Raw genomic sequence first — 25,228 nt, 5'->3', positions numbered from 1 at the left:
AAATGACAGGGGTATCATGATCATCCCTTTGTCGCTGAGAGTGGTAGAAAGTTGAGATACCAATGCAATCGGGCACTTGTTCTACTCACCGGCGGTAGCTTTCACAACACCAGGGCGCTAAATATGGTCAAGTCCACACAAGATTTACTTTTTTTCTATGCACATTTGGGGAAAATGATAGTCTATTTCTCGTGCATACAGCAAGTTCTGTGGCAACATCTCCTTACTTCCGCGATCACGATTAGTGCGGGTGGTTCTTGTGATGTTCTGATACACGCTTAACGAAGAATATATTGAGGTGAACAACAGTGACTTACTCAAGTGCACTGAAATGCCATGCATCAAAATTTGAATACACGTGTAAGAATAGATTACTCACTCTGGTAGTCGATGGTGTATCCGAATGTGAAGAGACCCAAAATCGTCCAAACGAGTGGGGCAGCGGATGCGTTCTTGCCGTTGAAGTATCTAGCTTTAATTCCGCCACCAGAAACCGCGGATGCTGGACCCTTGGGCAGTTTTGAGTAGAAGTTGACAAGAGGCGTGAGGCTTGAACCAGAGCCCGACGTCTTAATTGCAGAGAAATGGGGAAGAGGTCACGCGAGGCGCAGCGCTGTAAGAATTAAGAACGCACCAAAAGTGACGGAGTAGCAATCTTGGGAGGAACGATACCCCCCAACTGACGACGAATAAGTGACGCGTGCATGGCGAGAACGAATGAATTGTCGACGTCGGGATGGCTCGGACAAACTTGGTTTTCATGTTGGAGTGTATTTGGTTGTCAACGGTCACATGACGTGATCACGTGTGTGAAATCCTATTCACGTCCAATTGTGAAACTTCAGGTTTGCACAAGTCCTTGACATACTTATACCCCATTAGAACCTGAAACCTACTAGACGCCACTAGCAAGACTCCTTGCGGTGCCCTTGATACCGAACTCGTGCCAACACGTGGGTGTGGAGGGTCAACAACCGGTTTAGACGAGTCCACTTTGGATGCAAACATTTAGTTTCCTCTGGACCATTCACAATCTCTTGGTATAATAGACCACGGACCAGTCAAGTTCGAGTCACCTCTTCTTATATACTCATCCTTGGCTTTGCAAAGTACTCGTCATGTACGGCAACACTAAACCATTCCTATCTATCACATCTGCCCACTTGTTGTCTGGACTCTTCGCCTTTATCTATGTCGGTTCCATTTATGCTTTCAAGAATGCTCGTCTTCGGTTCTCCAAGAGGAAGGTTAACCTTCCAGAAGGGCAGGCTAGGCTCAAATTGCAAAATGAACGTTGGAGAGATGATCCGGATGTTATCAAGGCGCGACTACTTGCCGTTACCAGCGCCACTTTGATCTGCTGTCTCATCGTATTCGTCGTGATGAAGAATTCAAACCGCGATGATGAATTTGTAGGTCATCAAGTTGCCTCAATGGGGAATGTCTGCCTCACTACCGTAATGTGCAAAACAGCATAACCTTACCACAGATGCGTGGCTTCACCTTGGATTCACATGGTCCAACGCACTTGCCCTCCTGATAACCCCATTGTTATTTTCTGGGCCGCTCTACGTTCAATTTCTCGAAAAGACACTACCATTCCAAAAGGACTGGAATTTTGAAGATGATGTCCTGTTTCGATTTTTCTCGATCGTCGGTCTTCGAAATTATTTTGTTGTGAGTGCAAGTCCTTTGCAAAGTATTGCTTGCAAATTACCTTACATTGATTGTACCAGGCTCCGATCACCGAAGAAATCGTGTTTCGCGCTTGTGTTCTCACCGTCTATCATTTGGCAGACGCCTCCAGGACGAAAATGATTTTTCTCAGTCCTTTGGTCTTTGGTGCAGGTATGCGTTGGAGTGATTTTTTTGGGCTATGAAAGTTGATCGTCATGTTCTCAAAAATTTTAGCACACATTCATCACGCCTTTGAAACATACCACAGGTATGGCCGTACGGCCACTGCGGCAAAACGTGCACTTATATCTACTAGTACGTACGACCGTCTCATTCCTAGCGAGTGGCACTGACACTTCACATATAGCCATACAATTTACATACACGAGCATATTCGGATTTTACTGCTGCTATTTGTTTCTTCGCTCCGGATCATTGCTCCCACCCATTGCAGCTCACATGTTCTGCAACATTATGGGTATACCCCAACCTAACTATGAAATAAGTCTGATGCCTCATCGAAAGCTATGTGGGTAGCTGCTGTTATACTGTCTACTACAAGTTGATTGCCTTCCTTTTTCTGCTTCTAGCCATTTCAGCCGCGTATCTTTTCGGTATTATCGGCTTCGTTTTCATGCTCAAGCCTTGGTCGTACACGGATGGCAGCTTATACTGGCAGCGAAACTAGTTTCCTCGAGCCTCCGACCTATGCGTGCTGTTTGACAGTGATTGCGCCCTTGTCCGCCTGCATGAACCTTAACCTACCTACACCCTACAGGATTGGACATATTTTATGCGGCTTGGTTGGATTCCACTATCTATATCAATAATCACCACCAGCTCTGATCATTTTGTATACCGCGACGCTCTTGAAATCAAGCGCCGTCATGATCACTCAAAACCCTTTTGACGAAAGTTGGGCCGTGCAAGGACTTGAAGTTGTTGTATCACTGACTTGCTACGTGTCACTACCTGGTCATGGGCTAAGCAGATTCAGGACAGCAATGGTCTAGTTTCCGGGATGCATTGCGGCAATAAATACAACAAGGTTCGACACCAGCAAGTGACCATCACATTGGCATACTGTGTGAATGTAAGTAACTTACTAAATATGAAACAGATGCTTCTTGGTCTGAATTTCCGATTGCCTCCTCGACATCGAGCGATACATTGAATTGATCTCGTTATTCGCTACCTTGAGACATGCACGCGGGACTGATCTGACTCAAAGTGTCCCAAAACCCATGTGATTACCACACTCAAGTTGCGAAATCGAGTTTTTGCATCATGTACAACCGCATACCATCATGACTTTGTTGCTCCAGGCCCTTATGTAATTTTGTGATCTCGTGCAAGTTGAGTGGAAGTACCAGACACTTTACTAGATGTACCCGAGTGTTCGTGCTTTTTGACGGTCTCACACATTGCTCTCGATCCACAACACAAAACAAATATCGGATAGTTATTAGTAGATAGAATACCATCTCAATAACATGGCCCAAATTTTTATATACAAAAAAGTTGATCTGTTGTGTTACTACAGCATGACTGAGCACCACTAGTCTATCACACCTAGTGTTCGTGCATTCGTCACACTGTGTCACAGGTTGCCGACATTGCTGATTAGAAGTCCGCTACACACACGCAAGTTCGAGTTCATGCTTTGCTTTTGTGGCATGGCGGGATTTCAAAATGATGTAATGTCTTGTAGTAGATTGTCATGCCAGATAACATATCCTTCACTTGCACATCAATTATAAGGCGTGTATTGAGTTCGATGAGGGAATTGCCTGGCTCAAGGGAAAGGACTGTCTTAGGATCTGGCGCGAGCTCATAGTGGGGAAATCAACCAACATTCAAAATGAGTCTACAAGGCCGTATTTTATCTACGAGAGAGTAAGGGTTCTTGGTTATTACGAAAGTGAAGGTTTAGTGAGATGGAGAGTGGTGGCGCTGAGCCTGACAGGGTAGGAGTAACGGAAATGAGTAAGAGTATGTTAGTTTTGAATAAAAGATGGTAATATGCAGCTCGCTGTGCACAGGAATGATGAGAACCATTGGGCACTTGACTGTTTTTGGAGCAAAGGAATGAAACTAAAAGAGAGTGACAAGAAAGAGTTTGGTGATAAGTCCAGGGTATAGTATGAATGAGGGTGAAAGACCGAGCTGGTCATTGAGAATAACGAGATAGTGAAGGTAAGAACAGAGAATGCGTCCGTGCGACTTGGACATGAAGCGTAACACTTCTTCGCGTCAGTGAGTTACACGGATGTCAGGATGTAAGTCCTTAAGTTTTATTATGAAGCGGTAGTCGGGGTGTAGAGGATATGGAATCCTTACACAATAGTCTACCAAATCAACCTCAGAAGTTGTTATTTTAGCTAGATATCTGTCAGGATCAATGTTCTAAGCACTTCCAAGGTTAAGATTGGTGTGAGTTTGCCTTCCCAACACTGATCAGTGTGCCAAATTGTCTTCAAATGGTGTATATTGCATCATAACACTTGCACAACACATTTATTCAAAAAATTAAAGACATAGAAATACTTATTGATAATGCAGGATCATTCCATTTCTATATACCAAAATGATTTGTGATGATTTGTATGTGCTGGAGCAAAAGCACGAACACTCAGGTACATCTAGTACTATGGACACTACCAACTGCCGCTTTGGGTGTAACTGATATAGGGAGAAAACCATGCCATGCTCCTGGGAACGAGCTGTAATGTATTTCTTATCAGGCTTTATGTGATAAATAAAAACTTTATTGAATAAAGAGTACAAATCTGGGATATACCAGGGAAATTTTCCTGATCTCCTTGTATATGCATAAATAATATCCTGTATGAATATTGTGTGGTAAATGTATGAGTAGTGTTGTTCCTGGCTTGGCTTGGCTCAAAAGCTAGGGCTTGGGCTCAGCCTGACATGGCTTAGGCTTGGCCAGGGCTCAGCTCAGCACAGGTCGAGGCTTGTCACCAGAAAACCTTCATTTAAATTTTGTCTAGTGTTAGTATGTGTACCTCTGCATCTTCGGTATCATCAACATTGCTATCTAAACCATCATCTTCTACATCTTCAATCATGGTATCCCAGCTTATATCAGTAACTTCAGTCGCAATACATCAGTCGCCTGAGTCTCGAAATAAGAGATCCCTCTTCATCATGCACTTGAGAGACTGGAGAGCTTCGACAATGTCAAATTTCAACCGGTTCTGTCACTTACTGATTGTAATGCCAGCAGACAAGAAAGGAAGGCCCACTCACTTGACACTGAAGATCCCATTATTGAGAGGAAGTCTCTTGCTATTGTGGCTCAGACAGGGTAATGAGGAGCATTAACTGCCCACCACTGGACAATAGATTGTCTGCCAAGGTGATCCTTCAAATTAAGGTAAGTATTGAAGTCTTGCAGCCATGGCTTTGCAGGATTGTAGGTGGAACTTGAAGCTGCAGAAGTGGATGACATTGTGTCATCATCATCATCATCTAATAGCTCCTGCATGAGGTTTGTGAGCCTGCGGCTCCCCCTGACAATATTGTTCACTGCTGCAGGTTTCAGAGCACTATTGCCTTACATCTCTTAATAATACTCTTTGTACTCATAAGATATGAGATGTAATCAAGCAAACATTATGAAAAACCTACTATCTCTTCCACATAAGCAAGAGCATCATAATACACATGTTCGCCCCAATACAATAAATATGATTTGCCTTTTGAAGAGGATCGAGCACTGTAGGTTTCTAGTTGAGCAAAATCAGCTTTACACAATATATCACATACACATTGCGATGATGTATGCATCAGAGTCTGCAGACTTTTCATAGTATGCAGAAATTTTGGCCACTCCCACAGCCAGTCCATTTTAAACATGAGGATACAGTGTTTGCAGCACCATGAGCCCTTCTGTGGGAATGCAATTCAAGGTCAGCAGTGTTATCTGCACTGATTATCTTTGCTGATGGCACAGTAACCATTTTGGTCATCTTGTGGGCACTTCCTCCCCATCAGAATTGATGTGTGGAGCCATGTGGGGCTAAGGGGACTTGGAATATTTATTTGCTATGGTGCCCAGAATAGAGGCATGATGAATTGTGCAGTTATCCAGTAATTGCTGTATAGATACAAAAATGAGTATGAAAGCCATGACCTGAGGGCCTGGCTCTGGCCTGTACATAACTGAGGCCGGGCCTTGAGCCCTACTAGGCTGCCCTTAAAGCTCAGCTAGGCTTGGCCTATATAGGCCCAGTCAAGCTCAGCTAATGGCTTGAGGCCAGGCCTTGCATATCACTATATATGAGGGGTATCAACACAAGTTATGTGGTCAAGATCAGGTGTGAGATATTAGTTAGACATTTGCCAGATATCCCACAGATATCTGAATGTCACTGCAGTGCTTAAGCTGTCCCTATAATAACACCTAAAGCCCCTAAGGCTGCAATGACATCACAAACACCTTCAATGACACAGCAGTATTTTTGATGCAGCTGGTTGTTCAAATTCTTAACCTTGTACAGTTGTGGACAAGCAAAGTCCACAAATTGTATGGGGCCTGCTAGTGATTTTTTCAGATCAAACTGAAGCCAGATCCAAACTCAGGCAGTGAAAATATGTCTAAAAACACTGCTCTGATGTTTTTCCCATGATATTTCTAGTGTTCTGGATTTTTGAAAAATTCAAGTGGTGTTGTATATGCTGATATAACAATAAAACTATGACAGTGTCTTCTTAGATAAATGATCTATAGATAAACTATAAAACCAAATATCTCCATGGTCAGTGATTCAGACAAATACTAATGACTGATTATATGGTTGTTCGTGGGTAGCTTGTCTTTGCTCCTAAGATACAGTCAACAATCAATAATCAACAGTCAATCCAACAGAATAGATATGAAACACAATGATAATGGAAACAGGACCCAATTGGTCAGCAATCAATAATAACAACAACACAACAGAAAAATATCAAGGACACAGTTACTCTAACAATATAGAGAAAACACAAAACAAACAAATACTCCTCCTAATACTTCACACAACAACAATGATTTGTATACAAACTTAGTGCAGCAAGTTGTGTGGAGTTATAATGACCCTCCTCAAAACAAAACAGGTAAGACTACTGTCAGACCTAGTCAGAGCTACCATAGCACTCTGAGCCTAATATTGAACCTGCTGCCAAGGAACTCACAATGAGTATTTAAATAGACTTAGGAATGGACAATGTAGAGACTCATGCCTCTCATGGCCTGATATGGCAGTTTTCACTAGGGAGTACATAGCACGAACTTGTAGTGTCACTCTGTGCACTACCCACAGCTATCTCTATATGAGGCGCAGCTTTCCCGCGCACACTTCCCGCGCTTCATGATGTATATGCGCGCGCACTTTCCTGCGCTTGATCGCCCTATAGCGCCAGCCATCCAGGAGCATCCATCCACTGTCCACCAAGCTCTCTAGTGCGTGTATTTCCGTTTCCCTTATTTGCATATCATTCCACCTTTATTTTTATCATGGACCCTTACTTATATATATCTTTACATACTAGACCTTACTCGGTAGTGCTTCGGCTCCACATGACAGCGCTTAGGTACCGTATTTAAGCGCCAGCAGTACCTTACCACTCCTCACTTACCACCTTACTTCACCTCTCACTTTACCTACTACTTACTACCTAGAAAGTTGCAGTAGAAATCTATTCCTTGACACTTTGCACTCTCATCTCTTGTCTTACATTATATCATCACTTAAGCTTAATCTCTCTCATTTCCGCATACCTGCGTGCACTTTCCCGTGCTTCGCGCATCACACACACACGTTCCTACGCCTTTGTGCCTTGCGCGCACCTGCGCTTTCTCGCTGTCTTCTTAGATAGATGATCTATAGATAAACACCTATAAAACAAATATCTCCACAGTCAGCAATTCAGACAAATACCAATGACTAATAACGTGGTCGTTCATGGGTGGCTAGTTGTATACTACCCAAGGTATGTTCAGCTAAGGATACTTCTGCAAGATCAGTAATACGATGGTCAATCCAATCTATGGACTTTGACAGGAAAACAAACAAACAATGGTCAGCCCGACAGTATGGCAATGACCAAAAGAATATACGGGATTCTTCCTCAAGTTCCCTTTCAACAACAGTGCTTCATACCAACTATACTCCAAAGAAATGGTGCAGAATTACAATGATAAACCCCCTCAGCACAAAACAGGTAGAATCAAAGGTCAAGACTAATCAAATGCTTTATTGTAGAACTCTTAGCTCAATATTGAACCTGCTGTCAAGGAACTCTTCTTTGAGTATTCAAACAGACTCAGGAACAGACGTCCTTGGGTTTACTACCAAGTCCCCTCTTCAATGGCTAAAGCCTAGCAGGCACAGAATATCTTGGCTCAGTATCGCTACTCAGATGAGTGAGGTCAAGCTTCACTATCAATTCCTAAAGTCTCCCCACTATGCTACTTCTGAGTCTTAGGTGGACGTAGAGACAACACGAATATTTTCGAAATATATTTCTGGACAAAGACCACCAAAGGTTAGTGAAAGTAAAAGAAAAGAAAAAGAATAATAGAAATCAGAATATAACTGTGGCTGTACCTTGCTTGCTGGTTGTTGCACACAGTGAGCTCACAGCTGGTCATTCAGTATGATGAGCTTGCAGTATTACTGTCTCTTGAGAATGTTCCTCTTAGTCTTAAGACAGTTCTTGACACTGGTACTGACACTTATCACACCTTACTCACAACTTAGTGTTGGATGGGCTGAAAAACACCCTACTATCTGCTGCTGTTCGCTTATTATTATTTCAAAAACTGGGGTCATTATATACACAATAAATGTGGCTGTGCTACTAGTGTATTCAAGAGTCATCAAGAGTCATAATGAGTCATATATGCAAGGTGAGTCATAGTGAGTCATTGGGTATTGCTAAGTCATGTGACCTGTCTAACCCCTGATGACAAATCCAGAAAGAGAGTAAGAAATGTCACATGATATGAATCCTGTGTGTGGCTGTCTTTGCTTTGCTTTGCTTGAAGGGTGAAAATGACGCAAGCCTAGTATTTAGGGGTTTACTAATGTTTTTCCAGGACAACATATGTGGGAAATATTTTTCACAGTCACCTGACATGCGTGGGATTTTGTCTGAGTCATCACCATGGCTGACTAAGCAAAACTCATCGCAGAATTAAATGTACTAAAATATTCAGGCTGCTGGCATACAGACTTGAAAAATAAAAAGAAAAGCAAAAAATATTCCCTTAGCCTCAGTCCAACTTCAGATAAAAGGAAAAGGACTTCATAATGGTATTTCAGGGTATATGACTCATGAAAGAGTATTGGTCATCCATGTACCGAACTGGTTTGGTGCAGGTCATCGCGCTTCGCTTTAGCGCACACTTCTAGATCCTTGCTGCACTCACTTCCCCTTTAGGGTCGAATGCACTTGTCTTCTCAAGTATAGCAGACTAGGCAATGCACGACCTACAACATCTACAGATACAGTCAGGAGCCTCATTTGCGCCTTGCTGTATTGTTGTTTCTACAACGACCTTAGACTTCAATACCAAGTTCCCTCTTCAATAGCTAAAGCCTAACTCGCAAATGACCACTTTGGCCCAGTATAACACACAGATGTATGAGGCCAGTGATTCACTGTCAACACCTAAAGTCTCCCCACAAGACTATCCTAAGTCTTCAGTAGACAAAAGAAACAACACCAAACTTCTGAGTAAGAATGAGACTGAAACTCTGGTACTTGAGAGAAAGTTGATAGAAAGAAACAACATCATAATTATGGAGACTGTTAGCAACAATGATTACAACACACAGAGACAGCAATCACAGAGATGGTCAGCACACACAGTCACCAATACCCCACACACACTTTGAAAGACAGAGAGAACGAAACAGAGAAACAGATATGTTAGTTTCATAGTCACAAATCTCAAACACATTTTCAGAGAGACAGAAAGAAAGAAACACAATCACAGAGACAATCTCAAAGGGAGACACAGACACAGACACAGAGAGAGAAAGAAACAGAGAAAAACAGAAAAACAATCAGGAGAAATAAAAGAAAAAGAAGACTAGTCTTACTAGTCATCAGACATGGTAAGCTCCGATATGTTGTGCTGGTTGTTGAACATAGTGAGCTCCAACCTTGAACTGCACTTGCTGAATGCCAATTCACACTTTACTCACAATTTTATTCTGAGAGAGGAAAAAGCATCCTTGGAGATTGTATTTATTGGGCAAGAAGCAGCTCCTTATATAGACAAATTAGTGGCTATACTACTAGTTTCTCGTACTTAAAGTTATAACTTTACTTTGATAGTACTAAGTTATACAATATCTTTGAGTCAAAAAGTAAGTATTCATAACTCTAGTTGGTATAATGATGAGTCAGCAAGAGCTGTGTATGGCCCATGAGTCAGATGACCTTGGATGACTCAACTAGACAAGAGTGAGAAAATTATTAATGTTTGTGAAAGCTATGGCTAATAAATTAATTAGTAGCATAATGACATAAGATGTGTATTTAAGGATTTGTAAGCTTTCCCATAGGGTAACCTTATGCAAACATATTTTTCACAGTCACCTAATATGTGTGAGAATATTTCTGAGTCATCCTCATGGCTGACTAAGCAACACTCATTGCAGAATCAAATGTATGAAAATATTCAGTCCACTAGCGTGCAAACTTGAAAAATAAAGAAAAATATGAAAAATATTCTCTAGCCTCAGTATGACTTTAGTTCGAAGGAAAAAATGGTTTCATAGTGAACTCTGGGGTATAGGACTCATGAAAAAGTATTAGTCGTCCATGCACTAAACCAGTTTGGTATAGGTCAACGGGACTACTTCAATTGCTATCATCACATACTATAAAACCTGATGGTGCTGTCTCTGTTTGTGCACAGCCCATTTGACCACTTTCCTTGTCAAAGCTATTCTGTATGCACTCATAAAATAGTATGACCTATCAATAAACCACTAGATAACCTCAACTGAACAGGAATCAAGGATTTCTCACACTGCTTTCTTGGCTGCTTCAAAGTTTTGTTTTGATATCTTATGGTAATGGTACTTGCACCAACCTCAGTACTACCTCAACAGTTAAGGCTATGAGTCAACCTTGTGTATACTGTGGACCACTTACTATCTCAATTGGATTGAGTTTGCAGTAAAACTTTGGCAGAAAAATACACTTGTAAGTCGTGACCCTTGCTTTTATTTAACTCCTTGAGCATTGATATTTGATATAGGAAATCATTTTATTGACTGAGGAGTTGCACTATGCAGCAGCTTTCATTATCAATTGGACAGACAGGATATCACTTGGCATGCAAGTTTTGGACATTAAATCTACATTTCTTAAAAACAGTTTTCAACCCCTTTGGTTCATCTTTTGCATTGGTCATCCTTTGCACAAGTTCATGCTTTGAGATATCAGGGTTATTCAGAGGGATAACTGTGTCATGTTGCCGACGCTGCTTGCCATCATTGAATTTGTTCATGCTGAATGCTTTGAGAACATCAGGAGAAAGAGATGCATAGGCTAACAAATTATCAAAAATGAATAGTGCTTGGCAATCTGGGCCACTAACTTCCTCATGGATTTTGATTGCTGATTTGATCTGTTCAAGTTGGTTATTGTGTGTCCACCAAGGATCACCATTGGCACTGGGATAGATGATTTTTCAAGCATCTTTTAGGATTGTGCTATCAGAATCATGCAAAACAAGCTATCCATCTTTCTCATTGACAAAATTAAACACATGAATCAGACATTCGTGTCTCTTCTTGCATAGAGGCTGCTCACCAGGTCTTAACCTGGTAAAGGAAAAATGAGCTGCAGAACAACCAAGACTATTGCAAAAGACTCACCAAGCATTTCAGACATTATTGTTAACATGAAAACAACATTCATCATGTCAGTATGGCTTGATTTGATGTTCTCCTTGATTCAGTGTTCACTCAACTCTTGTCAAATCTGGTCCTTCAAATCAAACCATCTGTCCCTCAAACTTTGCCATTACAGGCAGGTAAATCTCCTGTCGATACTTTACAACATCCTCTCACTCATGACTATCCATGTAAACACCTTTCCTTATCACAGTTTTCCATCATCTAAGCTTTATTAACCACTGCTAAGCTGTGTATTCACTGATTGGGTGCTTGAGAATTACACCCAGCTCAAGAAAGATTATTGTTGTAACTGCACTTTACAGAGCTTGTGCATGATTTTGCACTGACTTAGCATACAAGAAGGATTGAATATTCTTGCTACTACCTTGCCTTTCAACAGGAAGCTATTCAAATATTTGATAGTGATGGGCCAGTGCACAAACTTGATGTGCAAACCAGTTGCCATTGCTATCATGCCACCTCAGACTGAAAGTATTTTCCACATGCTTATTGACTTGAAAGCCAACTCATTAAGAGGATCAATGTGGATATAATAATTCTGATGGTGATTTAGAATAATATGTTAGGTCTTGTATGTAGAACCTAGCTGCTATTTGACCCTAAAGAGTTTTTGGACCAGACTCAAGGCTCAGAGGAGAGGAAATACAATAGCAACTTACTGAAGACTCAGACTCCTACTGGTAATTGGTGAAAAGATAACTTTATTATGTAAGCTACAAAAATGCAAACATAATACTAAGATAAGAATAGTCTCTGCAAGCCTAGCCAGGAATCAGTCCCTATACCAATAATCTGGAAAAGGCCACTTTTATAGATCTAAAAGAACTTATGAATTCCAAGGACTTCAAGGACACTATTATTTACTTTCTCAGATGGTATCAAACTAACTATATAAACTATAGTTGACACTTCAGAGTCGTCTAACAGTGTATCTCCTGTCACCTAACCTCACTGCATATATTGATGACACCCATATGAACATTATGGTATGTATACTTCCCCATTCATGCTACATGGGAATTGACTCTGCAACAGAAGTTCATTAAGAACCATCAAAAGGTATTCAAAATTCTAGCTGCATTGATTGATGTGGAGCTTTTGGCACAATTTCAAAAATTGCCAGTAAATTACTCTTACTACAGGCATTTCCCCATTTTCCTCCACCAAACATCCAAAAAACATTGATTGAGAAGATAGAATTTTCCCCTCATTTTGTCTGTCAAAACATTGAAAAAATGTAATTCATGTTTCTTCAAGGATAATGCTATATTTTCCATCTATTGTCATTTAAATGACAGGCTAAAATAATGTTAATTTTCTTCTCTATGTTTGTCAAATGTTCTGTGTGTATTTGAAAAATGCAGAGAAGAAAATTAATATCATTTTAAGCTGTTATTTGAAAGACAATAGATGGAAAATATAGCATTATCCTTGAAGGAACATCATAAATTTTTGCATTATATCCCACACACATTATTGAAACATGAATTACTTTTTTTCAATGTTTTGACAGACAAAATGAGGGGAAAATTCTATCTTCTCAATCAATGTTTTTTGGATGTTAGGTGAAGGAAAATAGGAAAATAGGAAAATGCCTGCAGTGTCTCTTCAATTGGTGGCAACCTCAAGGCAAAGATTTGTATGTTATCGGGCATGTAGACTATCATGATACTAACCACCCTTAAGTTGGTCATATCACTTGTTAAGTACATGAGTATCATGGACACAGCCAAATCACTTGCTCACAATATAATAGAGGTTGATTCAGCTCATTGGAACAGATATACATTTTTAGTATGTTTTCATCTTGAAGCAATTTGTCAAGTTCATAAGATAAGTCTAGTAGCACTGCTTGCATATCTTTCTTATTGGCATTAGCAACTACAGAGCCATCTCACACAATGACCTTTATTCAAGCTCACTTACTTCCTCTCTTCATAAAGACCTTCACATCAAAATCTCAGAGGCACTCGAGTGCAACATAGACATGGAGGTAAGCAAGAATGATGAGCCACAGCATGCAGATAATGCCAAAAACAACATGGACAATTCAGATGAATAACTCCCCAAAGAAGACTATTGTAGAGACTGGTATCTCTGTGGCCTTGCAGAGGCTATATATGCGACCTGTCTCAAAGTACAGTTTGATACACAACTTGTGCCAATACCTCTCCAATCATTCCCTATGCAAAGTGCAACTCTTCCATGCCAAGCGACAAGCACGCACTACCTTCCTGCACATTGGCTGCCCCAAGTGCTGCATTCTCTCGTGCATGCTAAGCACACTTTCCCACGCTTGAAGTGCCCTATGTTGCACATCCATCCATTATCCAAACTAGCCTCACTGGTATGTGTTCATATTATTTTCTTCATATCAGACCATATTATATTTTACAGCTGTTTTAATATATGATGGCAGTGACATCATTTTTTTGTCAACTACACGAATTAGGACTTAGAACAAATTTGACTGATCATATCAGTGCTTGACTTATACCCAATGCACAAACGTCTCATGCTCGCGACACAGAACAGTTTCGACAGTCTCGATGATGATACCAATAGCGACTTGCAAATGACACACCATCACAATACTATTCTTGATGCTCTCGATGAGCTAGAACTCATGGAAGTTGACAATGATCCCAATGCTGATCAAACAGATACCGACGATGATGAATCACAAGAACTCGAAATACTAGACTCTGCTACAGGCCCTGTTGTACCACCAAAGATTCCTACCCCCCCTCCGACAGTGTCAAAGAAACGAAAATGAGGTAAGTCGATGCATATAGTCAGTGTTTTGTGCTGACTCGGATCCCTAACAGATAAGAATGACGAACCTACTACTCCTGTCACAAGGGATATCTCATACATGGTCTCTATCCTCTCGGCTAGTGAAATGAAGAAGGCCAAGAGCAAACGAGAGCCAGTCAACACATCCATTGACCTTTGCACTGATGAACCATGGGACACTCTCAAAGCACAGATTCTTGTGAAGATCTCGACAGCAATCAATCCCTGCATGCTCCATTTTGACGACTACTCACTTACCTATCACATCTCTTGGGTTCTACCTAAACCTGGCCTATCTCTCTTGACTGAGGCTGACTACAATGGTATGATGAAACGGGTCGACGGAATGGCTGCGAAGGCTCCGACTGTCAACATCAATGTTATCCAAACACAGCCGGCTAGCAACAACAATGAAAACCAGGGCGAGGATGAATCAGAGCTTGCAAAGTCCAAGACGAAGAAATGAGTATGTATTCAATAACCTTATAGATAATTACTTCACGATTTTTGCACAGAAAGAGTCAGCTGTGATTCTTCCAGGAAACGAAAAGAAAGTAGCAAACATTCAGCTTTTACGAGATCGCTGGATCTGCAAAAAGACCGATTCTGCCTGTGCATCAACCCATTGTTATGTGATTCCTGGATCTGAAGAACACTTTCTGCTCGGACATCAGCAGCTCGACTGCTGTGCTTCTGCAATGGTTGATATTTCCTCTCTGGTGTTTCATGTGTAGTTGTGATACTGATTTTGAGCAGTGTAAGGAGGCGAGCAATGCAATGATTGATAAGCCCCCAAACCACTGACTCTTCGATCTGAAGGCCATCAGCCCAGTCTTACAGCGCCGACTCGATGCACAGGCCAAGACAGTGACAGAACCCGCATCTTCAACTCCTGTTGTCAATGTCACATTCAGCAATGAGTTTGCAAGTCTTTTCAAGTCGAACCACACAGCTCTGAACACAACAACCTCAGGAATTGGGCCAGCGCCAATCTCCACATCTTCGCTCATTCCCCCATTGCGCAAGCCTGGCAATGACATTTCCATTGTGGCTTTCTGTGCCCTGTACCAGCTTGACGACAGCATCGCTACAAAATTTGCTTCTCATTCATTCAAGGAAGCGCGCTTACTCTGTTATGTGACTTTTTCAGACCTCAAGGAGATGGAGTTCAAGTTTGGTGAGATAGCTGCATTACACGATGCTGTTGAGAGGTGGTCTATTCCTACTAGTATGGCATGATTGGACATTATATTGTATTATAGTATTCGTGGTGACGACGAAGGAAATGCTTGATCTTCGAAAATGCTTCTTCGATGAGATTGAGATCGGGGGAGTATGGCAAAAGGAATTCAATGCGAACACCTGGTATATGCATCCCATCATGATAATCATTGTAGGAACAAGAGGAAATCACAAATAGACTGACCAAAACGGTCTGCAAGTTCAAGAACATCAGCACCATGGTGAATTGAAGTGTTGTCCATCACAAGGACACTCAACGGGCCTGGATATGCAGAGCACTTCGGTAACTAGAAGGTTATCAGACTTGTCAGATGTCCAAGAATGTAGCTTGATAACTCACAACAGTAAATTCCAGCCACTCGAGAAAGAGCTCTTTCATCATAGAACCCTCGACAGCAGTGCATGCAACAATGCCATCAAGAGTCAACAGTGCTTCCAAGCTGACACGACGCCCACAGACAAAGGGTTGATGTACATGTGCCCGTTTTCCTCTCAATGAGCGCCCATAATGCCGTCCGAGTGTCTGCTCGTCTTTTGAGACCTCGTCAATGAACCCTATTTCTGTAGCATCATATTGAGACATGTGAGCTACAAATGCAGCACAGAGTTCTTCATTGCGTTCCGAAGCAATATGTTTGAGTTTCTTTCGGCTCATACCAGCACGTTCGAGTTCATTGAAGACAGTGGTGAAATGAATAGATATGAAGCAGTTGGTTCTCGCGAGGCTGATGAGCTCGTCAAGGAAGTAGTCGGGGTTGTCATGAACAAGTTCTAGGAGATATTCAATGTCTTCACGTTCCAGATGATGCACGTGGCCACAAACTCCCCTCGGGTGATTGGTGACATCACCAGTGTCTCTCCACAGCCTCAAGACACGGTACCACATCTGTTGTGAGAACCCGCAGCAGTCGAGAATGTTTTGGAGGTTCAGTAGGTTGTGTTCATAAAGACGGATGGCTGCTCGTTTGATGTCGTCACTGATCTTGCGGAACACCATGATGTGGCAGAGGCTATTCACTACTAAATCGTATTTTGTGTAATTTACAAAAAAAATGACGCCACTGCCATCATATATTAAAACAGCTGTAATGATTGCTCAATTCTCATGTCATGGACTCTTATTACATACTTTACCTACTTGCTTCAGGGGCACATTTTTAGACATATATAAGCGCCTGTAGTTCATATTTTACATCATCAAATCATATAGAAGCTCCCTGCACCTCACTATTAGTGTAAAGCTCATCTGTCACATGCCATAGTCAGTAGCCATTGGCAATAAGAATATCCTTAATGTCTATTATGAACCTCTCTTATAAACCCACCTTGCGCTTCTCCTATGCTTTGCACTGCTCAAGCACTCCATAACGCGCTTCGCAATACTCAAGTGCTCCGTAACGTGCTTTATGTCAGCTGACAAGTGGCACCCTCTGTTACGCACTCAAATAGATCTGTTATGCGGAGCCCTAAGAGGGGCGTCGTCCGCTAACGTTCGTGACGTAACCGGAAGGGTCCGGTGTAGCGACTGAGACTGGCGACGTCGAGTCGGCAGATATCAGAGACGCGCGTGTCACGTGACTTCTAAGACGGATGTCTTCAAAGTCACTGACGATCTCAAAGTAAGGACAGTCTTGTCCGAACGATGAGGTGGTCGATCGAGGTGGACTTAGGCGCGATGAGCACCTAAGAAAAGATACTAGAGACTGAAGCTGAGGGGGCTTCAGAGGGAAGTATGTTCGAGGGAAGATTGAGTAGATTCAAGTTAGGGAATCTAGTACAGAGTGACCGACTACTTATACTAAGTGGAAAGGGTTAAGGGCAAGGCTACCGTACTGTAGGTAAGGGCAAAGGGGAAACGGAAAGGGTATAGGTACGATGGTGGCAGAGCCTGATTAGTGATGTAAGGTCGAATGCGGAATGAGACCGAGAAACGTTGGAACAAGCCAACGGTAAATGATACAATGTGCAGCATGCACGAGTCAAAGGAAAGATAAGACAAGATAAGGAAAGCCACATTGGTGGCACGAGTCAGAACGAGTCATAGCCCGAAGGCACGTGCGCACGTTGGTGCGATGGGAGGGGGAGGCGAGGGACGGGAACGGTCCCGAGGATCCGGTCAACGGATAGTCGGTAGAGAAGTACGAGCCGGAGGCATACAAGGGCGAGGACGAAGGGGGAAAATGATAGGGGGGCCATGTAGCCGATGTTACTTGTAACACCCTCCACACCAATCTTTAGATCTCTACTGCACTTGCTTCCCCTTTAGGGTCAAACACACTTGTCACTACAAGCATAGCAGCTTAAGTAAGCAAGACCCAACATATAGTTCAGTATATCACCATCTGAATTGTTGTTTCTACACTGTGAAGTGGCTAATGATCATGGTAACAACCTTGGAGAAGGAGAGCACACCATAGATAGTGGAGAGCAATATGAGCTCCATGTGAACAGAGATGATCATGAGGAGGAAGAAACTAGCCAGCAAGAGCCTGAGGTCAGCAACAGTGGTTCTGGATTCAGCAAAAGGGAAAATAGCAAGGGTCCCAAATTCACCTCATCAAAATTCTGAAATTTATTGATTGCTCACTGCAAAGGAGGAGGTCTTAGATTGTGACAAGTCCAACCATAGAACATATGAAAACACTATGCAAAAGTAGGTGTATTATTATCATCATGTGTACTATTGCTGATTGTTCTATAGCATACTCATTAAATATTTCCAAATGGACCTTGCTGAATTTCCTGGTAGCATGGTTGCTCCAAAGCTCCTCACCACAACCAGTCCTTAATGGCAGGCAACTATTCAGAACTTGCTACTTTGGACCTAAGTTCCCTGGTAGCATGCTTGTTTCAAAGCTCCTCACCACAACTGGTACTATCCAGAACTCACTCATTTTGTGAATACCTTCACTATACCTGCCTTCTATGCATCCCCCATCACACATAACTATGTCTTAATTATCAGTGTATCTACTCCATCAGTATTAATGCAAAAGTGCTTGTGTTTCATTTGAATTTTTACCTGCTTGATTCTGAACAGCTGAGGTTTTAATGTGACTGCATATGAGACCAATACCCTTCCATCAAAAATATATACTCCCTACCTACATATGAAACAACACATCTGCTTGACCTATGAAATGAGATATCTATGCAGCCTATGAAACCAGATATCTATGCAACCTATCAAATGAGATATCTGGGTGACCTAGAGAAATCACCTATTGAAAATATCCTAGTCCGATATACCTAAGATAGGCCTCGCTCAAACACCACTAACATCACATGATGTGACAACTGTATGACCATTGAGTGACCATTGCGCTGAGATATTGTGACACAGTGTAGAAGTTAGAATCTAAAGGACTGTATCGTAAATAAGTAATGCTATGTATATGTTGTGTATATGTATGTATAACATAGATAGTATGGATGATTAATTGAGCTCACTGAGCTCATCAAAAACTGATAAAGGGAGACTTGGAGTGTGGTGACCACAATATTTCTTCATGACATTAAATACTGCTTGTTTCCCATCTAAACCCTTGTGGTGTAGAGACTCATGCCTCTCATGGTGTGATATGGCACTTTTCACTAGGGAGTTCATTGTACAAACTTGCAGCACCACTCTGTGTGCTGTCCACAACTATCCCTATATGAGGCGCAGCTTTCCCACGCCATGCACGCACACTTCCCATGCTTCACGATGTATATGCGCGTGCACTTTCCCACGCTTGAGCACCCTATAGCACCAGCCATCCAGACGCATCCATCCACTGTCCACCAAGCTCTCTAGTGCATATAATTCTGTTTCCTTATTTGCATATCATTCCACCTTTATTTTATCATGGACCCTTACTCATATATATCTTTACATACCTTACTCGATAGCACTTCGGCTCCGCATGACAGCACTTAGGCGCCATACAGTGGCTCAAAAAAGTGTCTCAATGTTTGTAACTTTTTATGTAATTGCTTTATTATGAGCCAGGGTGTGGGAATATGACTAAACTGTAGGGAGGTGTCATAAAGCTATACTTCTTAGCCTCATTGAAGTTCCCTATAGCGTGGGAAGCTGATGTCATCATGTGCATATATGGCTATTTTAATCTGGTGACTTATTGAGACACTTTTTTGACTTTCAGTTTAATCAACATCATCTCTATAATTATGATACTTCATGTGGCCTCCTGTTGCTCTAATCACTTCTGCCACTCTTCTAGACATGCTATCTATCAATTTTGAGTATTTCTTCTTAGCACTCCTTTCTCACTCTGCTGCAACTCTGTCCTACAGCTGAAATAGCCCCTATGATGAATTTTGATAGGCTGCAAGCGATTTCTTGAATATTTTTCATACATCAGCCCTATTGAATATCTCTGAAAAATATTCAAGAAATCGCTTGCAGCCTATCAAAATTCATCATAGGGGCTATTTCAGCTGTAGGACAGAGTTGCAGCAGAGTGAGAAAGGAGTGCTAAGAAGAAATACTCAAAATTGATAGATAGCATGTCTAGAAGAGTGGCAGAAGTGATTAGAGCAACAGGAGGCCACATGAAGTATCATAATTATAGAGATGATGTTGATTAAACTGAAAGTCAAAAAAGTGTCTCAATAAGTCACCAAATTAAAATAGCCATATATGCACATGATGACATCAGCTTCCCACGCTATAGGGAACTTCAATGAGGCTAAGAAGTATAGCTTTATGACACCTCCCTACAGTTTAGTCATATTCCCACACCCTGGCTCATAATAAAGCAATTACATAAAAGTTACAAACATTGAGACACTTTTTTGAGCCACTGTATATAAGTGCCAGCAGTACATACCACAAGGCACTTTTTACTTACTGGTTACTACCCACTTACTACTTAGCAGAACATAGTAGAAATCCATTTGTCTACACTTCACATCTCTCATCTCTTGTCTAGTATCTCATTATCACTTAAGCAAGCTTATTCTTACTCTCTCTCACTTCCGCATACACACACTGCACTTTCCCGCGCTTCATGCAGCACGCGCACGCATTCCCATGCCTTGCGCGCACCTGCGCTTTCTCATGCTTCGCATTGGCCAACCAGTAGCGCCTTCAGTGCCTACTTCTAGATCCTCGCTGCACTCGCTTCCCTTTAGGGTCAAATGCACCTGTCTTCTCAAGTATAGCAGACTAGGCAATGCATGACCTACAACAATTATAGATACAGTCTGGAGCCTCATTCGTGCCTCACTGTATTGTAGTTTCTACAGCAGTAGGCATCTATAAACTATAATGAACGTGCAGCAAACCTATGCATGGGAGGCCGAGTCTGCACGACTCCATTTACCCATGTCTGGCAATGTATTGATTCATGATAATGTACTTTGGCTCAGCTTAGTCAGCTAAAGACTCAGTACAACTCATCTTATTTCTCCATATATTGAACAGTAAATCAAATTCTGCTTCTGGGGAATGGTGGGGGAGTTATCTTAGTTGTCACGCCTGGAAACTGATTTTTGTCTAAGGTTGTGTAGCCTACGAAATTAGCCAATGTAACACTTTTCTCCCTCAAAATGCTTGCAGCATGACAATTTCTATCATGTGATGTTGGTGGTGTCTGAGTAAGGCCTATCTTACTAGCCCTGATTGTCAATATCACATCAAGGTCTCATAAATGTTGTCAGGTCTCTACTGAAGATCTCTTAGATCTGGCATTTACTGGCTCACTTGGATAAACATTCAAATTGTCAGCAATTGCTAGCGAAGAAACCCTTCAAGGGATATTATTATAGGTTTGCCACATGGTACTCGTTTCGGATGTGTCAAAGGTTTTCGGCAGTTTGCAGTGTAGGCGCGTAGTACCTGTAAGACCGTTATGGGAAATGCCGCCGGTAGCTGTCAAATTTACGAAACATTATTATTTGAAATCTTCCATCCAACTTTTTCGCCTTACCAATATCTTGTGCCGTCTACATGCCGCACAAACGTGCCAAACGAGTTGTTCGTGAACAAGAGAGATCCCTGAAGTAAGTGTTCATATTACATTATATGTACCTTCAGCTCACTTATGAGTCTCGAACTCAAAGAGGTCATAATCTGCCGCCAAAGCACCTTGGAAATGAGGAGACGGTGCCAAAGTCTGTAGCTCGCATTCTTAATGCCGAAAAAATCCGCCTGGAATTCAGGGAGAAGAAGCGGAAGATCGATGAGCCCAACGGCGATGAAAGCCCTCAGCTGAAACGAAGACTGGCCGTCCAGTGATGTAAACAGTCGGAAAGGGGAGATGCTAAAAATTCAGCCAGGGGAAACTATAGCTCATTTTAACAAGTGAGTTTCAGAACGAATCTGGTTGCGGCGTGTCACCATTAAGCACGCGTGCAGGCGAGTCGAGAGTAGCATGATGCCGCTCATTAGAACAGCTATGCAGCAGTCATCGGCCCAGGTCCGGAGAGTCCAGAAGCGTGAAATTGAGCAGGGAGTCGCCAAGCCTGGTGCACAGGTCAAGACGATGATTAATGACAGTACTCGTGCAGACGTTTCAAATCCATCGCTGCCCCCTTCGACCAACACACCCCTCAGCCGCACGGACGCTTTAAATCTATCACCGCTCGCATCGACTAGCACACTCCAGCGGCAGCATCGTGATAAACCTAAGGAGTTTCGTGTATCTTCAACCTCAGCACCGCGCCGCCTCAACGATATTGCACAAGAACCGCCACGATTTGACAGACTGCCTCGGGGTGCCCGATCAGGCAAAGACTCTTCGAAAGAAAAAGTTACGGGGATACTGAGCATGGCACAAAAGGCAATGATGGAAGAAGAGAGAGAAAATGTCATCAAACGTTACCGGGAACTTAAAGCTAAGAAGTTGCGTAGTGATTGTAGCGGCGCAATGGGCGAATGAGCTGAGTCGATCGCAGTTCTCATTGACTACGTTTCCGATCTGGCGCAGTAATTTTGCCTGTCGTCACTGTCCTGTTGAGTGTCCCGTGGCGTTGATTTGATCTCTACGTTGACGTTGACGCTTACTCTGCAGTGCGTTTCTCCGAGGAATGCTCGATTCCGTTCCCGCTCCCGTTCGCATTCTGACATACTAAAGAGATAATTCGTGTTTGGTTTTGCTGCCAATACGGCTTATCCATTTAATTCGTTCAGTGAGATAATCCTTTGGAATTCAAGATCCGCCCCAGCACTCCACAGGAAATCTTTTGTCCCAACCTAGGCGGCGGAAGACCAAATTTCCGAAGCCCTCGGATGACTCTATTTGAATCCCTTTCCGCTATAGACGGTCCCTGGTACTCCTCCATGTACCCATTCAGGGTATGCGGCGGTTAGTTCTTACCCTGAGAAAGGAGGAATTGTTATCTTTCATCAGTCCCTCTTCGGCTTGCATCGTCATGATGAACCACAGGGAGGCGCCCGATTGTATAGCGGGTGCTATGCTGTGCTGTTGCCATGATATAGGGTGTGCCGAAAATGCACTGATCACTTTAGTTTTTCTTGATAACTCGATTATGAGTCTATCATTAATCATCCATGTGCATGGGCACTGGGCAATGATGAAGCTCAAGTCGGCCCTGCGGAGACTCGTGTCCACGAACCACGGCCCCCACCATCATTCAACCGACTTGCCGCGATGCCTACGTGCGATCACGTTCCGCGCTGAAGACCGAAATTACGAGCTTCCTTTCACCATGCTCAAAAAGATACTTGCCTCCCTCATCCGGTATATTCGGAGGAGCCTGCGAAAGCGGGGATCTGATTTTCCGTACAGGAAGTCCTTTATAACGGACACACGATCAGTTGCCTGTAGCTGTCTGCTGATACCCTTCTTTCTCTGCCCACCTTACTTCGGCTCTCGTCGTGTTGGTGAACTGTATCCTCCATGGAGGACGTGGAGAAGCAAGCGGACTCCTCGTCGACTCGAGGGCCAAGCATTGAAACAAGTGCATATGAAAACCTCAATCGACACAGTGCTTTGCAGCCTACTGACGCGCTATTACTGCCCACAAACATGACAAACCGAGATAGAGGATGGGCTGGTTGGTTGGCTGTCTTCGGAGCATTTCTGGCCCTTTTCTGTTCGTTCGGTCAAATGAATGCTTTCGGAACATATCAGTCGTGGTATTCGCATCATCAGCTTTCAAGCCATTCGCAATTCAGTATTTCTTGGATTGGATCCCTCCAGCTGTGGACATTCTTCTTCATGGTAAGTTATATTGGCTAGCCAAGGTCGTTGTTGCTCGATGATATCATATGAGACTAGGGAGGACCTATAGGACGCCTTTTTGACGCCTACGGGCCGTCGCCCGTGATGCTATTCGGGACAGTGCTATTAACTTTCAGCATGTTGATGACAAGCATCTCCACGAAGTATTATGAATTCTTATTGTTCCAAGGCTTCTTCTTTGGCCTTAGTGTCGGATCGCTGTAAGTCCCTTCCTGAGCGCTGCGCGTCTACTTTTAAGTTTATCGCACAGCTTCTATCCCTCCTTAGCAGCGGTTTCCACTCACTTTGATGAGTACCGTGCATCGGCTCTTGGTGTTGTAGCCGCTGGCTCCGGTGTTGGTGAGCGGTCCGCTATTACCCGTCCAATCCAGCTGAGTTCGTCTAGGTGGTGTTGTTTATCCCATTATGCTCCGCCAACTCTTCTTGCGCACCGGTTATGCATGGGCCGTTAGAGCATCGACGTTACTTTCTGTGGCATGTTGTATCGTGGCCCTTGTTACCGTAAAGAGAGTAGAAGGTCCTAAGAAATGCTCCGGATGGATGGATGTCAAGATGCTCAAGGATGCATGCTTCATGTTACTCGCTACTGGGTCCTTCTTTATCTGCCTCGGTAAGAAAGCAAATTCTTTCATGGGGCTATAGCTTACAAGGGCAACCAAGGTATATTTACACCATTCTTTTACATTGTGAACTACGCCGAGGATCGAGCACTGGTTTCTCAGAATATCGGGTTTTACGTTCTGTCAGTAATGAATGCTGGAGGTGTATTCGGCCGCATCGTTCCCGCGATCCTCTCCGACAAGATGGGGCGATACAACCTCCTTATGCCCACATCCTTCTTAGCAGGCCTATCGTGCCTCGTATTTTGGATGCTTGCGAAGACCATGATCGCTGTAATGGGTTTTGCAGCGGTATATGGTTTTCTATCTGGTGCATTTATATCCGTCATTACTCCGTGCGTTGCACAAATATCAGATATCAACGAGATCGGGTCTCGAATAGGTGCATTGTATACACTCATATCCATCCCGTAAGATTATAGTTGGATTCGTTTGACCTGTGCTCACCGTGTTTCTTTCAGCTCTCTTATTGGTGGGCCCATCGCAGGAGCTCTCATTCAATGCCAAGGCGGTTCATACACGGGAGTGATTGGGTTATCAGGAACAAGCATCATCATCGGGTCATTGTTTATTCTAGCTTGCAGGCTCAGGATAAACCGAAACATCTGGGCAAGAGTGTAGCGAGTCGTATGCCTGCAACCCTCGTATCCTTATTTTCTAAGTTCTACGACTGGGAAAATTGCATCTTAACGACGGCTTTGATTCTTGCAATACTATGTATGGTGTAATTATTCTG

General features: G+C 42.8%; 6 protein-coding genes across 6 annotated transcripts; 5 read left to right on the top strand and 1 right to left on the bottom strand.

Moving 5' to 3' along the window:
- Positions 1 to 30: 30 nt before the first annotated feature.
- Positions 31 to 879, bottom strand: F5891DRAFT_392238 (mitochondrial F1-F0 ATP synthase subunit F of fungi-domain-containing protein). Its single transcript, XM_041371667.1, has 3 exons — positions 635 to 879; positions 90 to 569; positions 31 to 34 (listed from the first exon to the last, which is right to left on the bottom strand). The coding sequence occupies exons 1-2, from the start codon at positions 704 to 706 to the stop codon at positions 372 to 374; spliced, it is 270 nt and encodes an 89-aa protein (XP_041225251.1). The 5' UTR covers positions 707 to 879; the 3' UTR covers positions 31 to 34; positions 90 to 371.
- F5891DRAFT_392183 (CAAX protease self-immunity-domain-containing protein) lies at positions 836 to 2,651 on the top strand. Its single transcript, XM_041371666.1, has 6 exons — positions 836 to 1,412; positions 1,474 to 1,677; positions 1,737 to 1,848; positions 1,912 to 1,992; positions 2,045 to 2,206; positions 2,268 to 2,651. The coding sequence occupies exons 1-6, from the start codon at positions 1,119 to 1,121 to the stop codon at positions 2,363 to 2,365; spliced, it is 951 nt and encodes a 316-aa protein (XP_041225250.1). The 5' UTR covers positions 836 to 1,118; the 3' UTR covers positions 2,366 to 2,651.
- Positions 2,652 to 7,624: 4,973 nt separating this feature from the next.
- On the top strand, positions 7,625 to 8,479 carry F5891DRAFT_1173549 (uncharacterized protein; the record flags this gene model as incomplete). The annotated part of the gene is made up of 4 exons (XM_041365631.1): positions 7,625 to 7,674; positions 7,980 to 8,107; positions 8,170 to 8,229; positions 8,317 to 8,479. 4 exons carry the CDS (start codon positions 7,625 to 7,627, stop codon positions 8,442 to 8,444), a joined length of 366 nt encoding a protein of 121 aa, XP_041225249.1. The 3' UTR covers positions 8,445 to 8,479.
- A 5,645-nt stretch (positions 8,480 to 14,124) lies between these two features.
- F5891DRAFT_980910 (uncharacterized protein) lies at positions 14,125 to 15,659 on the top strand (the record flags this gene model as incomplete). Its single annotated transcript, XM_041377055.1, has 5 exons — positions 14,125 to 14,381; positions 14,487 to 14,867; positions 14,936 to 14,940; positions 15,155 to 15,177; positions 15,240 to 15,659. 5 exons carry the CDS (start codon positions 14,125 to 14,127, stop codon positions 15,657 to 15,659), a joined length of 1,086 nt encoding a protein of 361 aa, XP_041225248.1.
- Positions 15,660 to 21,615: 5,956 nt separating this feature from the next.
- On the top strand, positions 21,616 to 22,546 carry F5891DRAFT_1128878 (uncharacterized protein; the record flags this gene model as incomplete). Its single annotated transcript, XM_041364328.1, has 4 exons — positions 21,616 to 21,668; positions 21,729 to 21,894; positions 21,926 to 21,969; positions 22,024 to 22,546. 4 exons carry the CDS (start codon positions 21,616 to 21,618, stop codon positions 22,544 to 22,546), a joined length of 786 nt encoding a protein of 261 aa, XP_041225247.1.
- A 981-nt stretch (positions 22,547 to 23,527) lies between these two features.
- Positions 23,528 to 25,113, top strand: F5891DRAFT_953419 (MFS general substrate transporter; the record flags this gene model as incomplete). The annotated part of the gene is made up of 6 exons (XM_041375182.1): positions 23,528 to 23,851; positions 23,909 to 24,072; positions 24,123 to 24,211; positions 24,258 to 24,482; positions 24,533 to 24,902; positions 24,954 to 25,113. The coding sequence occupies 6 exons, from the start codon at positions 23,528 to 23,530 to the stop codon at positions 25,111 to 25,113; spliced, it is 1,332 nt and encodes a 443-aa protein (XP_041225246.1).
- Positions 25,114 to 25,228: the final 115 nt, after the last annotated feature.

The sequence above is a fragment of the Suillus fuscotomentosus genome (assembly GCF_016647785.1).
Source record: "Suillus fuscotomentosus strain FC203 chromosome Unknown F5891scaffold_31, whole genome shotgun sequence".
Classification (NCBI taxonomy): Eukaryota; Fungi; Basidiomycota; class Agaricomycetes; order Boletales; family Suillaceae; genus Suillus; species Suillus fuscotomentosus.
This window is presented reverse-complemented; position numbering and strand designations above follow the sequence as displayed.

Coding starts and splice junctions, on each gene's coding strand:
- F5891DRAFT_392238 (XM_041371667.1), bottom strand. CDS start 706: ATGCACGCGTCACTTATTCGTCGTCAGTTGGGGGGTATCGTTCCTCCC. Junction 570..634: donor TTGCTACTCCGTCACTTTTG/GTGCGTTCTTAA, acceptor TCTGCAATTAAG/ACGTCGGGCTCTGGTTCAAG.
- F5891DRAFT_392183 (XM_041371666.1), top strand. CDS start 1,119: ATGTACGGCAACACTAAACCATTCCTATCTATCACATCTGCCCACTTG. Junction 1,849..1,911: donor TCCTTTGGTCTTTGGTGCAG/GTATGCGTTGGA, acceptor CAAAAATTTTAG/CACACATTCATCACGCCTTT. Junction 2,207..2,267: donor GATGCCTCATCGAAAGCTAT/GTGGGTAGCTGC, acceptor TTCTGCTTCTAG/CCATTTCAGCCGCGTATCTT.